The 21,185-nt window shown below is 39.7% G+C and overlaps 1 protein-coding gene across 2 annotated transcripts in view; it reads left to right on the forward strand.

Annotated features, from left to right (window-relative positions):
• The window catches only part of LOC144665211 (uncharacterized), a 28,944-nt gene extending 13,226 nt beyond the window's left edge, over window positions 1–15,718 (forward strand). For both annotated transcript variants that reach the window (XM_078526399.1, XM_078526400.1), the window contains 11 exons: window positions 73–212; window positions 881–1,118; window positions 1,754–1,864; window positions 3,989–4,191; window positions 7,834–7,956; window positions 9,765–9,835; window positions 11,298–11,338; window positions 12,728–12,824; window positions 13,281–13,380; window positions 14,762–15,328; window positions 15,366–15,718. In XM_078526399.1, the coding sequence (XP_078382525.1) occupies window positions 73–212; window positions 881–1,118; window positions 1,754–1,864; window positions 3,989–4,191; window positions 7,834–7,956; window positions 9,765–9,835; window positions 11,298–11,338; window positions 12,728–12,824; window positions 13,281–13,380; window positions 14,762–15,013 (1,376 nt within the window). In that variant the 3' untranslated portion in view covers window positions 15,014–15,328; window positions 15,366–15,718. The remainder of the gene's footprint in view (window positions 1–72; window positions 213–880; window positions 1,119–1,753; window positions 1,865–3,988; window positions 4,192–7,833; window positions 7,957–9,764; window positions 9,836–11,297; window positions 11,339–12,727; window positions 12,825–13,280; window positions 13,381–14,761; window positions 15,329–15,365) is intronic.
• Window positions 15,719–21,185: the final 5,467 nt, after the last annotated feature.

Below are 21,185 nucleotides of genomic sequence, written 5' to 3' on the forward strand. Positions count from 1 at the left end.
ACATGGTACTTGTAACCACGTTGATTAACTGGTAAATCAAGTTTCTCACAATTGTTTCTCCTGTTCTGACAGATCCTAAAGTTCTACAGATAATACTCGTTCTAGTTTTACCAATTGTGTTGGCCCTTGTCATTGTCGTTATACTCATTTTCATCAAGTGCCAAACCAGGCCTGAACCTGTTTACACCGAAAGGAGATTTACACTTGATGAAGTAAGTGAGGCACGGGTTTTCATTTGTTATTTTTGGATAGGTATAAGCTATAGCGATTCTTAACCCTCGGACGTACAAGCAAGGTGGGGGGGGATGGAACCCCTCCCCGGAGTTTTCGTTATATTAAGGCGTAGCGAGAGGCATCCACCCCCCCCCCCCCCCTTGTAAGTCCGAGGGTTAAACCCTGACTGTTTAAGGGAAGAAAATCGATAATTGATACCTTCAGGGTTTATCAAAAAGTCGTTTTTATTTCTTCCCCGTAGCATGAAAAGTTTGACGGGAAGTTCAGTATTATCAGATCATTTTTTTGTTTAGCTGGACGTTTCCCTGCTATGTCATGTCAAAAAGAAGCAGAATGCCTTTTTAAGGACGGAGAACCTCAAAAGCTATAAACTATCCCGTGGCGTGGTAGTCCCCCAGGGTATTAGTGTCCCACAATGGGGCATTACGCTGCAACATGTCCTTGCTTTGTTTTTCTGTCTGTGTACATAACTTGATTTTAAGTCTGATATATTTCCGTCCGATATGTCCATGTATTGTGTCCCTTCGTGTTGCAGATCCTTTCGGGAGCTCGAACTGACCAATCGAAGCCCGCGCAATTCCTTCAACATTTTACAAATGTCAAATGTTATTATCTCTTAATCGCATTCGAATCTTATTTAATGCAGTTACAAGGACAAAATCGAAGAACATATGGCCCTCCTACGGGCGATAGGAACATTTACGAAGATGGTCAACTTAGAGTAGTCCTGCCGCCTACTGACTTCCAGCGGCAATGGCCAGAAATCCCTAGGGACTTCCTCAAAATCGGCGAAGAGCTTGGGTCTGGCGCTTTTGGTGTCGTCAGGAAAGGATACCTGATGCGCAACAATAAAGTTATCGAATGCGCTGTCAAGATGTTAAAACGTAAGTGAACCTAAAGGAAAACTGAAATCACACAATTGACTAACGATCACAAGTTGTAAAAAGTCTGTTTTATCATAAATAAAATCAAATTTTCGGAAATTAGGGGATAACGGCAGTGTATTTTAATTTTTAAGATTTAAAAATTTTGATTTTGGTTCGTCGTAGCGTTCAAGAATCCGCAGGGCGTTAGTAACAAATTTTTTTCAACCAATACAAAATCAATTCCGGTTTTTGAAGACAATACGCTATGACGTCACTAACTTTAGCTAATGAGATCCTCATTCCTCTCCAAAATAGAGGACAAAAGCATGCAACCTATACTACTCAGGTGTTCTAAAAAAGGGCTACTACTTGCCAGCTTCTAAACAGAATTCGAATAGATGTGGCCTACAATACAATACATGCAATACATTACGGTAGAATTTATTTTTTTTGACAGCTTGTATTTCTTGAGGCTTTCCTGATAGTTCATGTTAGTTTTGTTAGTTTTAGGGATTTATGTTTAACAGTGTCTTAATTAATAGCTAGTATCCTACGCAGCCATTTGTTGCGTGACATCCCAAAAAACGACTGCGAAGGAGACTAAACAATAGCGTGACACAGCTCCTCTTACCTCCTTTTTTTGTCTTTTCCAGAGCACGGCACTGAACTCGAGTTACGTGACTTGTTTAACGAGCTCAATATCATGGCCTCGGTTGGCAATCATCCTAACGTTGTCAGCTTGATTGGCGCATGCTCAGATGATGGTGAGTGTAATCTACTCTTCATGTGATACCGAAACAGTGTTTCATCACATTTCCAAAGAAGAAAGTGGAAGATACGACGGGAAGCAGAATATATTTGACGAACTTCGTGGTGTTTGGAAATGAGATGGAACACTGTCTTGAGTGTATTGTATATCATTTAATGAAGAAATGAATCGTGAAAAACAATGCTTTTCATTCCCTTTGACTTGGTGAATTATTAGCTTTATGGACAACACATTTTGAAAACATTGGCAAAGGTTTTCAAATTTGTCGTTCAAAATTTGTCCTTATCTTTATCAGTCAAAACCATTCTTGGTTATTTTCGCCTTTTTATTACTCCTTTGTTGTGTTTCTATATTAGATTAGTAGAAACTCAGCTGCGTTCTATTGGAAACCCGCGAATATGATTGGTTCTCCCACTGTTTTCTATTTAACAATTAGATTATGAGCTCGAGATTTCTAGAAATCGAGAGCGAATAATCTAATTGTTTTAGTATAAATCTACTAGACGTTCAAAACTTAACAACAAGACAACTTCACCACATTGCATTGGCTTCTGTGTGCGCGTTTGCATTTCATTCACGATTTATTGAAACCGTTATATGCCCGAAACTGAAGGAAAAGCCAAGTTTTGTATTGTAAAATGACGATTGAAAGATGTACTGGCGTACAAGGGCCCTTGGAAGTCAATTTTTTTTTAAATTCGAAAACGTAAAAGATAAAAAAAAAGTTAAGCGAGTTGTTCGCAAGGAAGAAACCACATTGCACCGTTTAGCTTCTCGATAGCTCCTGCGTGCGCCTTTGCATTTCATTCACGATTAATTAAAACCGTCGTTTGCTCGAAATTGAACTAAAAGCCGGGTTTTCATTGTGAAATGACAATTTAAAGATAGACTGACTTACAAAGGCCCTTTGGAAGTCAAGTTGTTTTATATGGAGGAAAATTGAACGATAAGAAATTTATGAAAAGTTGAACGATTCGCCCGCAACCTTGAATTCGCATTCAATTTTGTTGTTTTATTAAAGTCTTATTGATGCATAAAAAAACTTGCAGGTCGAATCTGTTTAGCCTTTCTTTTACTGCTCCTCGATGGTACGATGAAACTGTGTTAGTTTGCAAAGACATTTTAAACTTTAATTCCACAAAATGTCTCGGTGAAACGCATCTCTGAATGTTATAAAATTATAGATTCACCCGCTTTTAAAAGCGTAAATGAATATTTATTGCTTTTTTTACCGTGTAAAATCTTCATTGCATATTTCGGTACAGTCTTTATCTTCTCCAACATCGCCTGGAATAGTAAATAATCCAAGTCCTGCTTTACGGTCAATTTAAAAGCGAAAAAGCGGCGACCATTCTGTTGACAACCGCACGCTGTTTCGCTACTCACCTTCTACAACAGAATAGATAGTGAGAAGCGTAGCCAATCAGAGAACAGCATTCGTGATAGAACGCTAGTAGATTTATACTAATCGCCGTTAGCATAACCACACTGACCTACTATTGGTAATCGCGCAATCTGATTGGCTACACAGGTGCCTACTATCGATCCGTAGAAGGCTCTCGGAGCGCGCGCTTAGTCTTCGCTGAATTTTATCAAACAAAACCTTCAATAAATCAATTTTAGCGATATTCTGAGTTTAATAGATCGGTCAGCGGATCGGTCTACCGGCTTTTGATAGTTGGCTCGGGGCTTCGCCCCTCGCCAACTATCAGCCGGTAGAAACCTCGAGCTTGCCGTCTAATTGTTAAATAGAAAACAGTCGCGCGCGCTCGTAGCTCTTTAAGCGGTAAACTTTCTTGATTTTTGTCTTCAAAGTGCACAAAATTGTACGGTTTGGACTGAAATCGTTTAGAGTTTCTACTGTAACAATTAGACTATTCGCCCTCGTTTTCTATGAGCGATAGTCAACTCATAGAAAACTCGGGCTCGTAGTCTAATTGTTAAAAAGAAATCAGAAAAATCACTTAATATACCATCACATTGCTCATTTAACGTGCCAGGTTTTCATAAGTACAAGCTCAGTTCTTTTCTCATTCAAAAGCGGTGTGAATTGTGGGAGGTAACTTCCTTTTTGTGGCAAAACGTCTTCCTTAAAATAATGTTAACGTTTCCTCCGTAGGTCCTCTGTGGGTTATAGTTAAGTTCGCTGAGAACGGGTGCTTGTTGGATTATGTCCGCAAGCACAAGAAGCCGGACTATGAAGATTATGTTAACACTGGAGAAAAGGCGGCAAAAGAAGAGTCTAAGGGAATAAGTTATGCTGAAAAACTGCGATTAGCATATGGCATTGCAATGGGAATGAATCATCTGGCAAAAGTAAAGGTAAGAAAAGCGTTTTATTTCCTTGTTTACAGGGTCTTGTACATCGTCTTGTCCTGAAGCGAGGTTCATGTACGTCCAACTCAGTTATTCACGTGTCTGACGGAGAAGCCGCCATCTTGGCCGGATTTGAACGCCAGGGAACACCTTGGAGTTTATATTTCAGGACCTTTTCAGTCTGCTTTTCAGTCTCCCTCCTTGAAGCGCATCAAAATAAAATGGCTATCATGCGCTTGAGTCACACCACGCAGTGGCGTCATCTATGCGTCTTCCCTTGATACTTGATTATAGGAATTACAGTAAAAACCCGCGAGTAAGACTTCCATTCACACAGCCCAGCGCAAAGCAAGAGAGCTGTCGTTAAGACTCTAATGGACCGAGCTAAGTGCATTCCATCAACAACCGCGCAAAGACAAAACGAGAAACAACGCGTTATTAATGACTTAAAAGCTAACGGTTATCCCGAGAGCTTCATCAAGTCAGCTGGCGAATCAAACAAAACAAACACGCAACCAAGAACCCAGGAGAATCCGAAGGCATACACGTCCATCCCGTATGTAAAAGGAGTTTCCGAGCGCGTTCGACGGATTTGAGCCGCGAAAACATCAAGACAGCGTTTAAATCAGTACGAACGTTAGGAAATATCTTCAAAAAGCCCAAGGACCGACCGAATAAAGATCGGTTGAAAGGAATTGTATACAAAGTGACTTGCAGGACATGCTCATTTGCATACGTTGGGGAAAGCAAAAGAAGCTGGAAATCGCGAGGAGCCGAACACAAGCCCGGAACAAACGGAAATATCACCTCCGCGATTAAACATCATGCAGAATTCGGCCACGACATACACAACGGGTTTTTTGCGGGTTTCAAAAACATCCTAAAGAAGAAATTCTCCAATCCAACAACACATGCCATCCCTTCACCAGAAGAACTTGTCCATATGTTTTTTTAACCCTATTCAGACCGGGCTTTTTTGGACCTTCTCTGACCGGGGGGGGGGCATCCAGAATATTTAAGCAATCACCATGAAACTTATAGCATGTATTGTACGTCCGAAACTCTTTCTTTTGGTATACGTCACGTGGAATGGTGACGTCACATCACGTGACAATAACATCATGATGTCAAAACAGCCGCCATCTTGGATCCGCCATCTTGGATTTCAATTTTTTCCCAAAATGCCAGAAAACCACCCAAAATCATTGCAAAGTACTCAAAATGAATAAAAATGTGCTTTAAACCCGTAAAAATGTAAAAATAATGCCATTTAAGTTGATTTTTATTAACAGAAACACGCACAATTACAAATTTGGGAAAACATGCCGGTCAAAATGCCGTTGCCATGGTGATGTCAAGTTCCTGACACATCATCCAACCCTACCAATTTGTTGCCAGATAAATTTTAGGAAAACTCAGAAAGTTTGGCAGCGTTTGGTTAAATCCTAAAAAAGTTATAAAAGTTCAAAGTCAGCGCGGGCCTCAAAAGCCCCCCCCCCGTTCTGAATAGGGTTAAATGGGCTGCGCCTCAGGAGCATTCCAACACTTACGCTGTACTTCCATTCATCAATGGTGTCACGCAACCACTAACAAGGATTCTCCGAATGCACGAGATTCAAGTTATTAATAAACCCCACAAGACATTACAACAAGAATTTCCATCCCCTAAATTTAGACAGACCAGTCGAACAACAACCAAATGTGGTGTACAAAATTCCTTGTGCTGATTGTGATTGGTGCTATGTGGGTGAAACCGGCCGTTGTTTTGAAACCCGCAAAAAAGAACATATCAGGATTCATGTAAAAACCTGTGCGAATGGCTCAAACATTGCGAAACATGCGTGGTCATTCGACCATCGCATAGAATTTGAAAACTCTAGTGTAATTGACAAAGGCTCTTTTCGTATTAGAAAAACTTTGGAAGCTTGGCACACCTCTGCTACTAAGCATGCTGACAATAACTCAAAGCCCATTCCAAGCCAATATAGATGCTTCCACCTAAGATGTCAGAGTGGCCTGCCATCAAGAAGAGCTTCCTTGGTCTGAAAGATTCTATTCTCAAAATCAGTTCATTATTTTCTTTTTATCGCACCTTTCTTGTATATATTTTATCCATTTTGTATTCAATTTTTTATCCGTCGAAGGCTGTAGAGCGACAGCCGAAAGCTCATTGTTTTTAATATTTTTAGCCAGTGAACGTTTGTTTTTATTATGTCTAATCCTGGCTGGGCTTCAATCTTTAATAAAATTTACAAACTAGGTAGCATTTTTATAAGAACCTATTTAGCCTCAAATTTGGAAACAGGTTCTCATTTTCTAAAAAATGATTACAAATGTTTACTTTTGAGAAATAAGTTTGGACAAAGCATTACTGTGCATGTTTATCATGTCATATCCTTAATGATTAGTAATTTACATAAGCACTTATGTGGTATGCAAATTTTATACCAGGAATAGGCCGAATACCACAAAAACTTCTATAATAATATTAAAAGTTTTTCTTCAGAAATAAGAACCTAAATTTGTGTTTATAACCGTATATGTAAGAACTTGTTTAGGCTAACCTGAAAATTAATAGGTTCTTACTCGCGGGTTTTTACTGTAACCAACAGGGCTCACCAAAACCCCCGTCCGGTCGTCCGGGACAAGTAGATTTTCCTGCCGGGCAAGTGACTTTTCATGCCCACTTCGGGGGGGCAAACCATCTATCAACTTCTAAGACAACGATTTTGAAACAAAGCAGTAAATTTAAGGCTTACTTGTCATTGGTAAACAAAGGTTATTAAATATTAATGTACTTTTACAATAACTAAATTAAATAATCTAAGTGATTAATTGACCGTTCGCAAGCCTGTAATACATTTTTTGGTTCTAATTTTCCATAGAATCAGCCACCCCAAAAATAGGGCAAAATAACAATTTCCTCGGTCTTTTTTGTTGTAATCCCAAGAAATATGGGCTTATAACTTCCATGTTTTGCAGATGTTTTAAATCACCCTATAATGCATTGCACAGTCCAAAAACCGTTGAACTGTACATCATGTATCCCTTATGGATTGTGTCTCTGGTAAGATTCTCCCTTACAGCTCCATTAAGGTTCATGTAAGGCATGGTAGATAGAGGTTGGGGGGGGGGGGTGCGCTGGGGGTGGTTGGTGGGTGGGGGTTTATGAATTATCAATAGGTTTGAGAACCTGGGCAAGGGGGGGGAAGTGCCCGGGCAAGCAGAATTTGATAGTTACTTGCCCCATGGGCAAGCTGGAATTCAAGTTTTTTTCGAGCCCTGTAAACAATCATAACGCGCGCAGTATTCCAGTTATTTTATCAGGGATATTGCTCATAATCTCTTACTTAAATAGTGAAGCCATGTCTCAATCTGGTGAACACATTAAATGTGTGCAGACTCTGCAACAGGGAAGCAGAGCCTTTGGCCGCTGACTACTGAAAGAGAGAAAGAGATACAAATTTGAATGACTCGCTACTCTTCGCAAAAACAATAGAACAAACAACAGGAACAATACCCCTAGCCCCAAAAACAATAGCAACTGCTGCACTGGAAAGCTGTTACACTACTGAATTAGAGGTTGGGAAGAGTTAAGCTATCAGATATCTTTCTTTCACTGATTATATTTTTTATTTTTGCCTGTAGTGCGTGCATCGTGACTTGGCCTGCAGGAACGTTTTGCTGGGAAAAAGCAACATTCCTATGGTGTCGGACTTTGGACTCGCACGTGATATCTACGTAAGCGGCGCGTACGAAACTACATCCGGGGTAAGATAGATTTTTTGATGGTGTTTTCTTGTTTGTATCAGTCATGTTTCTTGTGAATGCAGGTTGTCATTTACGTGGCTTAAGGCTTGTTTACACTTGGGAAAAGTTGTCCCTGATAGAAGAGTAACCTGCGATCAGGCTTTCTTTTTTTTTTCGCGTCGGAGGGAAGGCGAAAAAAAGGAAAGCCTGATACAATTACTTGTGAAGTCGTCTGCCGCCCCCTAATTAAAGTATCTGTCAACGTTGTCGAGAATGTCGGCGATGCCATCAGATAAGCGTGATTAGCGCCTTCAAATTATATTTTTACTCTCACAAACGTGTGTTTGAATAACCCTTTTCAACGAGCTGATCGGATGGTTTTTAAAATTTGTTTTCTGCAAAGGCTGATTTTGTGTAAGGCTCAGGTTAGACATTTCAAGGTTGTAGTTTTCGTCACTGGCACGATCGTCTGGCGTCTTTGGTGGTGTGATGTAATGATCTTCGACACCATTGGTGATAGATCACGCTGTTGCCGAATTCCATCGGAAGCACCGCCAAAACATATTTTCTTTCACAAACTATTCGTCGAATACACTCCCTTTGTTCGTCTTTAAATGTTTTGTGAACAAAACTAAAAGCTAGAAGAACTCGCTCTCTACTTCATTCCGCTCAACACCTGCCATGATAACAATCATCTACGCGTGATATTTTTGGACCGGAAATTAGACTTGAACTCAATTAGCCAATCAGGATAGAGTTTTAATGTTGCCTTTTGTTTTCTGACCAATCAGAAAAAAGTCCAGATTCTGGACTTTTTACAGACGACTCGACAAGTAATTATATATGGCGTTCATTTTTCCGTTGACCCCTCCGCCGCGAGAAAAATAACGCCTGATCGCAGGTTAATAGAGGAGTTACCCTCCATACCGAGCCACTCCAGGCGAAAGCGCTTTTTTATAAATTTGTTTAAAAATAGCTGCGAACCAAGAAATCACAAAGTTGGCTCAGAAGGAAGTGTAACCCTGAGCTAACCGCCGCCTGGTTAGCTCAGTTGGTAGAGCGCCGGACTGCTGTGCGGGAGGTCGTGGGTTCGAACCCCAGACCGGACCAACACTCAGGGTCTTAAAATAACTGAGGAGAATGTGCTCCCTTTGTAATGACATCTGCAAATGGTTAGACATTCTAGTCTTCTCGGAAAAGGACGATAAACCGTAGTTCCCGTCTCCTGTATTTACAGTCTTATAACAGGGGACGTTAAAGAACCCACACACTATTCGGAAAGAGTAGGGCACGAAGCTCCCGGTGTTGTGGTCTGGTGTACAGCGCATTTGAACATATACACATGAAAAATGCGCTATATGAATTCATTATCATTAGGTAGGATGACCCCGCGGGCGTTTTTTTTTTTTTTTTTTTTTTTTTTTTTTCATGTGAGCTCTTTGTCTATTATTGACTAGCCTTGGAGGGATAAGTTTGGCCATACAAAGCATGCGTGAAACCAGGGACCGGATGGGTAGTGGGGGCAATGTTTGGCTAGGTCAGAAGGGTCAACTTTTCTCATAAAAACGCTCTTTAAAAGATGGCTCGCTCGAGGAAGAGAGTGACGTTTCTTCCTAAAAACAGGCCCTAAGTCATTTGTGCCATCGCGCTGCAAACATTGCCAGCGAATAAAGCTGGTGAAACAATTACCTAACTAACACACACGAACAGAACCCCATGTCGCCCTATTAATTAAAGCTGAAAGCTCGAACACATATTTTAAAGTGTACGTATCATTTGATACCATCACGCATCATTCTACATTAGCTGTGGTTTGACTATTTTTGCAGGGTAAATTGCCGGTCAGGTGGATGGCTCTGGAATCGCTGCAAGATTACTCATATACCTCAGAAAGTGATGTGTGAGTATTTCGCAAAGAATACCGTAAAAACCCGCAGATAAGCCGCACCTTTTTTTCAAAAATCCTCGCTCGAAATCGAGGGTGCGGCTTATCTACAGGAACATTTGGAAAAGGTGCCGAAAATTATCGTGAATTGCCACTTTTATGGAAAATTAGTATTACATAAAACTACAAGGGAGTACTGGTCATTGCTTTTGCAAGTTTGACAGTCTCTGAAAGCTGTTTGCAGTGTCAACGATGGCCTATATTTTGAACTGAATAAATATTGATACACCACGAGCGAGAAAATCCCGGGGGGGGGGGGTTTTTTAATTTTTTTTGGGGGGGGCGCCCCCCCCGTTTTTTTTTTTTTTTTTTTTTTTTTAATTTTTTTTTTTTTTTTTTTTTTTTTTTTTTTTTTTTTTTTTAACCCCCCCCCCCCCCCGAGAAAATACCACAAGTATTCGCGTGGTAGATGCAGATCATGGCCTACTGTTTCTTCCCCGTTTTGCCCTTTGATTGGAGCCGTGTTCGAGTTGCATTCGATGGGAGACTTTAATAAAGCGTCTTGACTAAGAGCACAACACGATCATTCTGGTAAGCGATCGAGCGTGGACCTTTGGGATACGGACTCTATCGCGCCAAACAAGGCCACTTCGTCTCTCACATCTACATAAAATATATTAATTTGAAATGTGGCAAGCATATTATAAGTGTAGCAGCCCTCGTAAGCTTGTAATTCTACTGATCTTTAAGTGTAGCAGTTGCTTTTACAGTCGAAGCTCTCGTAAGCGGACACCGTCGGGACGCGAACAAAGTGTCCGTAACGGGAGCTGGCCGCTTACGATAATGGTTCTCGTTAGCGGCCAGTAGAGGTGTAGGGGAAAGATGGCCGCTAACGGGAGCTTGCCCAGCTAACAATAACCGGACAGACGTGGATGACGACAAAACAAACACTGTAATATAGTACTGTAATTACTGTAAAATCAAGTTCATTGATAAAAACAAGATACAGAGGTTGTTAATAAGATTTTCTGTGGAGTGTCTGCTTACGGGAGCTTAAAGTCTAAGTCGTAATCTCTGAAAGTGTCCGCGGCCGCTTACGGGAATGTCCGCTTATGAGAATGTAAAAAAACAGAGTTTGTATGGGAGTTAAATCGGGGGTTTCAAACAAGGCGGCCGTAAGTAGAGCTGTCCGTTAAGAGAGCTTTGACTGTATTTCTAGGGTTAGCGGCATTGTTCCTGTTGTTTGTTCTCTTGTCTATTGGTCTCTCGAACTGTAGAGAGTCATTCATGTAAGACCTTGGGAGAGATGCAGCCCGACCCAAGGATTTGATTTTATACTTCCTTTAAATACCCCCCCCCCCCCCTTATGTATTAATTCAGTTCTGATTGGTATGCTAATATATTTTGATCACTTCATGAAAATCGTAGCGAGCGAGTAATTTGTACTTATAAACATCGTTTCCTCTTTTCGTTACAGGTGGGCATTTGGTGTCGTTCTGTGGGAAATAGAAACCGGAGGTGAGACTTCTTCGTTTGCAAGTTGTAATTTTCCGGTAATAAGCCCTAGGCTTATACAACTTCGTAAGGGGTTTTGGGTAGGCTTATAAACGGAGGGGCTTATATCCGGGAGGGCTTATAAGTGGATTAAAAAACCTTTCAAAACGAGCCACGGCAGTGTGGATCGAAATAAGTTTTAAAGTTGAAAAGTCAATTAAGCAACATTAAAAATTTTAGCCCTGCTCAGTACTGTCATTCCGCAAAGAAAGGGCTTATATGCGTGGGGCTTTATATAACCGGATGCATTTTTTTTGTTTCCTGGTAGATGGGCCTTTAACCAGGGGCTTATAACCGGAATTTTACGGTATACAACTTATGCGCGCTGTGATTGGCTAATGGCATTTTGAGCGGCTCGGCTAATTGGCAAAACGCAAAAACAGCACGGCAAAAGGAGCCATATGAATAACTGCTTACGAGTATTATATTTCTTTACAGAAAATTATGGTACGTCAGTTGTTTGGTCACGTGACTTGACGTTTCTATGAGTACCACTTTTCAAGGAGAATTTTGCCTTAATTTGGTGTTTTAGACTTGTTTTTTTGTGAAGAATAATTCTAACTGTAACATCATAAACTCTCTTGTTCCTTGGCCATTTCAATTTGAAAAGAAATAAAATACAAACAGCGGCAAAAAACATAACACATAGACTACGCATGGTTTGAAAAAAGAATCTAAAACTAACTTGACATTTTGCATGCTACTACACGCCTCTTCGGTAGTGACGATTACAAAACAGCGAAGGATTTTAAAACGTAAAAATACAAAGCGAGGTACTTGTTTTTTTTCTCAAATCAATTTTGGTGAATTATCTGACATTTAAAAGTAAACCAAAATTTAAGTCAGTGGATCCAAGAAATCGAACTTTTCTTAAGTATGGCGTCATTTTTAGAGTGATATGACGTCACTACCGTGACCTTGATATTTCACCAGTTTTAGGACTTCAACAAGAATGGATTTATGATAGTAACTAAGGCGAATCAATAGTTCTTATTTGAACTAAAGATGGTTAAGCTAGTCGTGCTTCTTGAGGAAATTTCGTTTCCGCTCTGAACAAAAGTCTTGGGAAGGTTTCTTATTTGTCTCTACCCCTCCCCCCTCATTCAATGTCGTAGTATTCCAAGAGGCTTTCATCACACCATATGGTCTTTTAAAATGTTAAGTAATACTTCAACATTGATATGGGAGATAGAGGGCCCATAAACACTGTGCGTACCTAATAGATTAGACCTATTTAAAAGTTGTTGAAACCAAGGCGTTTATCCACAACCTTTCGAACGGTTATTGTCTGGAATGGGTTGTAGCCACGGCTTCCTAAGCTGAATTTTTTTTACATGTTTCTTTATCCTCAAGGTCAAGTTCCTTACGCTGCACTAGGAGGAATGGAGATTGTTGCCGCCTTACAACGAGGTGAACGATTGCAGAGGCCTGATGGATGTAGCGATGAAATGTACGTATTAAAGAACTGTAAATTGCTCGCATTTTTAACCTTAAACTGACGATAGCTATGATGTACTAAAAGCATGTTTTGACACTTAAAAGCTCTTTTTTTCTTCAAATCTTTATTTTAATTCTATATTTGTCACAGGCAAAGTAATCATGGTAAAGTAATGATCTATTCTGGACACAGACTCTTAGGCTATCCGATCTCTTAAGGATGAGTTGAAAAACATTGTCCTCTGAAATCGTGAGTGGTATCGATTGACTCTTAGCTGACAAGAACACGGATCGTGCCTGGCTAGGTATCGAGTCAAAATGCAGTTTTGTACGAGCCAAAAATGATTTAGACTTTTTTCTATTCTCAGTGACATGCGAAATCGACGAATCGCAAGAATACCCGTCATCTATGACTATCTATGGAAAATAGCTGTTGAGAGCATCTGATAGTTTTTCTCTCTTTTTGTAGATTTGACATCATGAAGAGCTGTTGGCACCCCAAGCCGTCAGAAAGACCGTCGTTTGGAGAGCTTGTACAGCTCATTGACAGCTTGCTGACAGCGGAAGCTGTAAGTAACAGACGCCTTGTATCATTCTGTGCCCCAATCCAGACTTTGATTGGTTGACAGCCAATGGTATATTTAGTAAATAAACCCCTTCAGGCGGCTGGTATATTGGGGAATAATGCCCGAGGCTGAAAGATTGTCGAAAAATGAACAGATGGCCGAGAAGCGAAGCTTCGAGGGCAACTGTGAATAACACAATTATTCTACTCGCGCTTGTTAGATATAAGATCGTTATAGCCAACTCGGCGTTGCGGGCTTCTTTTGCCATCCACCATCTCATATCCAAAGCGCGCGTAGAATAATTGTTAAAGTATTGCATTAAAACAACAACAACAACTTCATTTACCAGGGGGTGCATAACTAAACATCTGACTAGTTTAGCAAGCAATTTTTTCATCAAGCTTCTGAATGGACAGGAGCAAATATACGGTTATCTTAAAACGAGCGATTTGTAACTTCACGAGAAAGTGTGGAAGTATGAAAATATGTAGTTCTTCTGGCTCTCTAGGGTATCAGTTACTATTGCTTGGGGGGCTAGCTATAGGAGCATTGTTCCTGTTGTTTGTAAGGTTGCTCTTCTGAAGTGTAGCGCGTCATTTATATATGTAATGTTTAATAAATGAGCAGCAGTGTTTTATCAAGTTTTAAAACACGAGGCGAAGCCAGGTGTTTTTGACTTGATAAAATACGAACTGCGAATTTATTGAACGGCTTCAAAATCTTCTGATGTAGATCAACCCATTCTTGCACTAATATTTAGATTTGGGCTTATTTTGGCCTAAAAAATTGGACGTAAAGTTTAGCCGTGTCTTTTTCACATACAGCTATTTCAGTTAACGTTGTCCGGATCAAAGCTAAAAGACAAGACTGAAAGGCAGTATGGGTAGAAGAGAAGGCAACTGCGCGTGCTGAATACTAAAATATATAGTGACATGACAAACGCGAATTTGCACGTTTTCTATCTCTTTGTACATGTGAAACAAGGTGCTTTTGGCCACACTGAATTTTAGAAGAATTTTCAAAAGTCAAAGCTTAGCGACAGTGAAAGTAAAGCTACAGAAAGGCCTCCTGAGAAGAAAAACAAATTCGTGAATTCTCCGCGTGCGAAATACAAATTTGTGCATTTAATGAAGCTTATATGCAAATTTGTAGTGAATACCCAGAACGCCATACGGTATTGCCTAAAGACATTTATAAAACATTAATTTCTTTTGTTTTTTGTTTTTTTCTTTATGAATTATTAATGAGTTTTTAAAGTGGGACCTTGCGAGAGCTGCTACCGAACCCAACTTTCTCTCCTGTGTTTACGTCAAGCTATGTTAAAACGTGATTTATGTTATATTTCTTAAATATAACGACGTTGTCTTTTGACGCTGTATTGTAGGACTACCTGGAGGTGCAGCTGGACGAAGTACCAGCAGAGGAAGAGGAAAATGCCCCGTACGACGAGGTTCGCTTCAGTAGAATTCCGGAAGAATTTCTGTCCACTCCAGAAATACCTGTACAGGATTCACCGCGGGCCCAACCAGGCCTGGATGCTGAGGCTAACGATGACGTGGCTAACGGCCAGGTTGCTGGGCATGCTCATGAAAGCGATAAAGGCGCAGGAGCAGGAGAACACAGAGTTTTAATATGATTACGTTATCAAACCTTTCAACTTCACACTGTGTGTAGGAAATGGGACAATTCGATCGGGAGAAGTTTATAACTAAGCTGTATTCTTAAGTATAACACATGGCAAAATTAACATGCATTTTTTAGCGGTAAACAAAGCAGAAAAATGCCCCTAGATTCTAGCTACGATGTGTAGACGGAAAGTCGACTAGTGACACTGCATTTTTTTGCAGGCCATAAATATATATAGGACTAATAATGACTAGTGAAACATGTTCATTGAAAAACATGGTTTAACAAAATTGTGAATTAGGTCTATAAAGGGGTTATTAAATTAGTTTTTTTTGTTTGTTTTTTTTTTAAAATAAAAGAAGTTCGATTGTAATATACAGTCAACTCTTGCCTTGCGAACACCTCGCTATTACGGACACCCCGTTATTACGGACAGGAGTTTATGTCCCGGCGAATAAGAATTACTGAAAATAACTCTCGTCACTACGGACTTTCTCTAGTACGGACACCAAATGGTGGTCCCGAAGGCGAGCGTTATAGAGGGAGTTGACTGTAGTGCCCATTCGTTTTTTTTATTCTTTTCCTGATAAAAAGGATAGTCTAGCTATAGTATAACACTATTTCTATATTTAGAGAACTATTTTTCTTCATTTTTCCGATGTAAATATTAAGGCCATTGCCCCGAAATAGAACTAAACATAGATTTTCTACCAAACTTTGTCTACTTGTTGATCACCGTAAGGGGAAATAAAAAAAAGTGGGGCCCCAATCCCCATATTCGTTAAGGAGCAAAAGACCTTGTATTTACCATATAATCCTTAGTAATTTCTTTGCAAGTACTGGCAAAGTACACATTTCAAGTGATAATTTATTTTTCAAACATGGAATTGATTTGTTTTTGTTGTACAGAAAGAAGTTGATCGCTACATCCGAAATCTGTGAAAAAATTGATGGATCACCATACTCGTCTACGAGAAAGAGACGATTTATTTTTTCTCGCGGACTAAGTGGCAAAGAAAAAAAAACATTTTGTTTATGTGCGCGCGCTAATTACGCGTAAAATTCTGCGCAGAAAGGATGCGCAATGCAATACCTTAAGGGCAATGACCTTAAAGCCTGGTTTTCACTACCGACGCAAGCACAAGCGCAAAAATAACAGCTCTTTATTTCAGCGGTTGATTTTGATACACGTTTATCGAGATTGTTACCTGTCCCCTGGCGCCAAGTTAGCGCATAGGGCCTCAGATTGTTCGGAGGAGTGTAGACAAAAAAAGCAAAAAGGCACAAGCATGGACTCGAGTACGAAATAAATAGAGATGAATGCTTTTTCAAAAAATATCTATAACCCCAAATGTTTCGTTTTCCTCCTTTTTCTTGTAGTCGCTTTCGCTTTCTTCGTCACAAGAGTAGCGGAGACAACAACACTCGATCCCTGAGAGTTTCTGCGGCAATATTTGCAGAGAGTACGAAGTCGAGAACGAAGCCTTCTAACTAGTAGAAATTAAACATCGTATTCTTATGCTAATGTGCTTGTACTTATGTCGACGTTCGTTTTCATTTGGAACAAACTGCTTATGCTTGCGCTTGTGCTTGTGGTTGTGCTTGCGTCGCTAGTATGAACCCAGCGTAACAAAGATGTGTACAACATTTAACCCCATTTATCCCCAGGATAAGGCATTATGATGTAACGAAAGAGTGGATTATCACCTTACTTGACAGCGACCTGCTCTCCTCTGACCTCTTAGGTCGGCCTGGAGTACAACGCTAACGGGGATCTTAGTCGAATACCAGTTGGGTCAAAATAATTTTTCATGTTTACGTGTTTTGGGGGTCTGTGTTGTTCCCGATTTTCTTTTTTAGGACTTGCGCTCAGATGGAAACCCACGGGGTTTCTTTTTCATCATTCCTATTTACTGCAAATATATTTTCTGACCTCCAGCTTACACAAATACCGCTATTCGATCGCAGAGAAGGAACTCCTGAATTTGCTTTTTACGTAATTACACCAGCCACTATGCTATTTTACTTGCTTGAAGTTCCACTGTCTACCTCAGAACAAGAGTACAACAGGAACCATAAAACCACCAAGGTGAAATGGATAAAGTCAAGAATGACATTTTATATTTTTTTTTTTGAAGCGATGGCCCTTCGAATTCAGTGACATAAAAACAAAACAAAACAAACCCTATTTTAGTAACACAAAGAGCTTTACGGATTTTCCTACAAAGTGGCTACGCTGCACATGCGCACTTGACAAATAAGGTGAATCTCAGAAGTCTTTGATCATGATACAGATCGTAGTAGTCTTTAAAAGGGTTTTTATGCAAATGCTATGGCATACATGGTGTTATATTTTTATACTTCTGAAAATAAAACAATCACGATTATAAATAGTTGTTTTGTTTAATTGTTTTTACTTTCAAACTTGAAATACTTCTGGAGTCTTGGAGAGAAATAATTTTTATTATATACGTACTGAAATTTACTCACTAACTCACTCAAAAGCCGCAAAGAACATTTTCGTTCGCGAACCGATGTAAAGCAATCATTTAGGGCAGCATATTGACATCTTGGTACATTATTATTTCTTATTTGGTGACAAGTTCTTTATGGAACTCATGTTTTCTCAGAGCAGTGCTAGATTATTATGTCTTGTTTGGGTGGTGAGTTCCTTGTGAGACTCATGTTATCTCAGGGGACCATATTAACATCGTGCTACATTAATATGTCTTACTTGGGTGGTGAGTTACTTATGGAACTAATGTTATCACAGGGCGGCATATTGCTACGTCTTATTTGGGTGAATTCGTGCAACATTATTATTGTTTTTCGGCGGTGGGTTCCTTATGGAAATCATGTTATCAAAAGGCAACATATCGACCTCACGCTAGATTATTATGTTTTATTTGGGTGGCGAGTTACCTTTTGGAACTCATGTATCTCCGGGCTGCATATTGAGATCGTGCTGGATTATTATGTCTCATTTGGGTGATGAGTTCCTTATTTAACAAATATTATCAAACGGCAGCATATCTACCTAGCGCTAGATTATTATGTCTTATTTCGGTGATGAGTTCCCTTTTGGAACTCATGTTAACTCAGGCTGCATATTGAGATTGTGCTACATTATTATTTCTTAGTTAGGTGGTGAGTTAATTATGGAACTCATGTTATCTTAGGGAGCCATATTAACATCGTGCTACATTAATATGTCTTACTTGGGTGGTGAGTTACTTATGGAACTCATGTTATCACAGGGCTGCATGTTGACATCGTGCTAGATCAGGGGCGGATCCAGGATTTCAAAAGGGGGGGTGGATGGCAGACCATTAGGGCCTAACCCTAACCCTAACCCTAAGTGGCGGCAGACGGCGAAACGTGGCGTAACAACAACCAGACATGAGCGAGAGCTAACTTTTCTTTCTTTATTTATTTTCTATTTCAAATAAAGTGACATTTCGAATTTTTTTTACTGAAAAATGGGGGGTGGATATCCACCCTATCCACCCCCCCTGTATCCGCCCCTGTAGATTATTATGTCTTACTTGGGTGGTAAGTCCCTTATCGAACCCACGTTATCTCAGGGCGGTATATTTACCTAGCGCTAGATTATTATGTTTTATTTTGGTTGGTGAGTTTCCTTTTGGAACTCATGTTATCTCAGGGCTGCATATTGAGATCGTGCTACATTATCATGTCTTATTTAGGTGGTGAGTTCCTTATGGAACTCTCGTCATCTTAGGGCAGCATATTGACATCTTGAAACATTATTATGTCTTACTTGAGTGTCAAGTTCTTTATCGAACTCGTGTTATTTCTGGGAAGTATATCGTCCTCGTGCCAGATTATTATTATCTCTTATTTGGGAGGTGAGTTCCATATGGAACTCATGTTATCTCAGGGAACCATATTAACATCATCTTACATTAATGTCTTACTTGGGTGGTGAGTTACTTATGGAATTAATGTTATCTTAGGGTTGCGTATTGACATTGTGCAACATTGCTATGTCTCATTTGGGTGGTGGGTTCCTGATGAAGATCATGTCATCTCAAGACAACATATCGAACTCGCGCTAAAGAATTATGTCCTATTTGGGAGGTGAGTTCCATATGGAACTCATGTTATCTCAAGGAACCATATTAACATCGTGCTACATTATTATGTCTAACTTGGGTGGTTCGTTACTTATTGAACTAAAGTTATCTCAGGGCTGCATATTGGCATCGTGCAACACTATTGTGCCTTTTTGTTGGTGGGTTTCTTATGAAAATCAAGTTACAAAAGGCAACATATCGACCTTGCGGTAGATTATTATGTCTTATCTTGGTGGTGAGTTTCATGTGGAACTCATGTTATCTCAGGGCTGTATATTGACATCGTGCGACGTGTCATTTGGGTGGTAAGTGACTTATCGAACTCATATTATCTAAGGGAAGCATATCGATCTCGTGCTAGATTATAATATATATCTGGGTGGTCAGTTCTGTATGGAGCGCATGTTTTCTCAGGGCAGGATGTTGGGTCGTTTGGGAAATCGGCATTACTTTGATTTATCCTGTATCGTGGACCCGGCTCAGATAACGAACACGAGCATGTCGTTAATACTGTGGCCAGGTTAAGTGAAATGTCTCGCGACAGGTAGGTCTGAGCCTTTTCTCACCGACCGTACATGCTCACACACAACCGTCCATGCACTTTGTTGTTCAGCTGGGAGCAGACAAGTAATGTAGCAAAATTCAAAATCGCATGCCGACTACATTCTAAATTCATTCTCCACAATATATGCGAGAATTTTAAAAAAAGTAATTACTATTGCATTGAAATTAAAACACGTACACTTGCTTGCCATTCTGACCGAGTTGTCAAAGCGTGAGCATGGGCTCCCTGTGAAAACATTTAATACCATGAACCCATCGTCGGTTAAGCAGAAAGTGAAGCGAGTAAAGTACCAAACGCAACGAAGTGCGTGTACATGAATCTTTGGTGTCTTCCTGTAATGAAAATAACTCTAAAGTTAATCAAGTTAATCTTGTTTTTTTTGTTAGAACATATCAAACGATCTTGAACATTGTGCGATATTTTATTGGGTGAAACTTTTATAACATTGTGTACCACAACTAATATAAATTATTTTATGCTATGGCACATTTAATACATTATTACTTACGAATTCTGATAAGTACCCAGCTGCACAAGAATTGTGCAAAACTTGGTAATGAGATCTACTTCGTTTAATAGGCAGTTATTTCTATTTGAAAAAAATGAAGGTTTACCTAGGGCTTTCCACAAGTTGCTGGAGATTTCCCAAAAATTTGCCTAAAAGTTGCTGCAAAATTTAAAAAAGTTGCTTCTGATAATAAAGGTTGCTCGAAAGTTGCTCCCAAAAAATCCAGCACGCTGCTTCTATTTAAGAGAATTTCTCGAAATATATGCTTATTTTCCTTTTAGGGTTAGATTTTTAAGCAGTTGTCTGCCATTTTACAGAAAAAGAAGTATCTAAAAAACATATTAAGGGGAAGCTTTGTAAAATAACATGGTTTTCTTTATTAAACTGAGAAAAAGTCGTGAGATATCGATGACGTCATATCTCCTGGCGAGTTTTGTAATGTCCTAATGCAGAATGAGCCGACAGTTGAAACTTCTCCAGATGTTCCTCGAAAATCTTCGGCAAATTTCGTAAATCTTCGGAAACGTTCGTGTAGCCTTTGAACAACACTCAGATAATCTTCGGTGATCTTTTAATTTGGTCTGGAAATTGCTCAAAATGCAACAAGTCGCTCGAGAGGAAAATAGTTGCTCGAAGGGGAAAAAGTTGCTCGACATATGAAAATTTGCCAAAAAGTTGCCGAGCAACTTGTGGAAAGCCCTAGGTTTAGCTTAAAACGTGTTTTCGTTTGACATTTTGCTTGTCGCTCAGTGACCTCAGAGTATGAGAAAATCAAAAAATCCAGTTAGGCCACTTTTTCTTGTCGTTTTTATTACTGTAGAGATCTGTTCCCGATTTTCTTCAGTTTGAACACTAAGACACCATAAACCACATGAGCCGGTTTCTATTGATAGCCTAAAATGTCCAGAGAACGCTGACAAAATCAATTACACTCCCGGTAGATCGTAATTACTTAATTTGCTGCAATCCTCCTTTAAACCTGACTGCCAATCATTTTAATTATCACGCAGTA

This window comes from Oculina patagonica, chromosome 9 (assembly GCF_052425735.1).
Source record: "Oculina patagonica isolate OP01 chromosome 9, crgOcupat, whole genome shotgun sequence".
Taxonomy (NCBI): Eukaryota; Metazoa; Cnidaria; class Anthozoa; order Scleractinia; family Oculinidae; genus Oculina; species Oculina patagonica.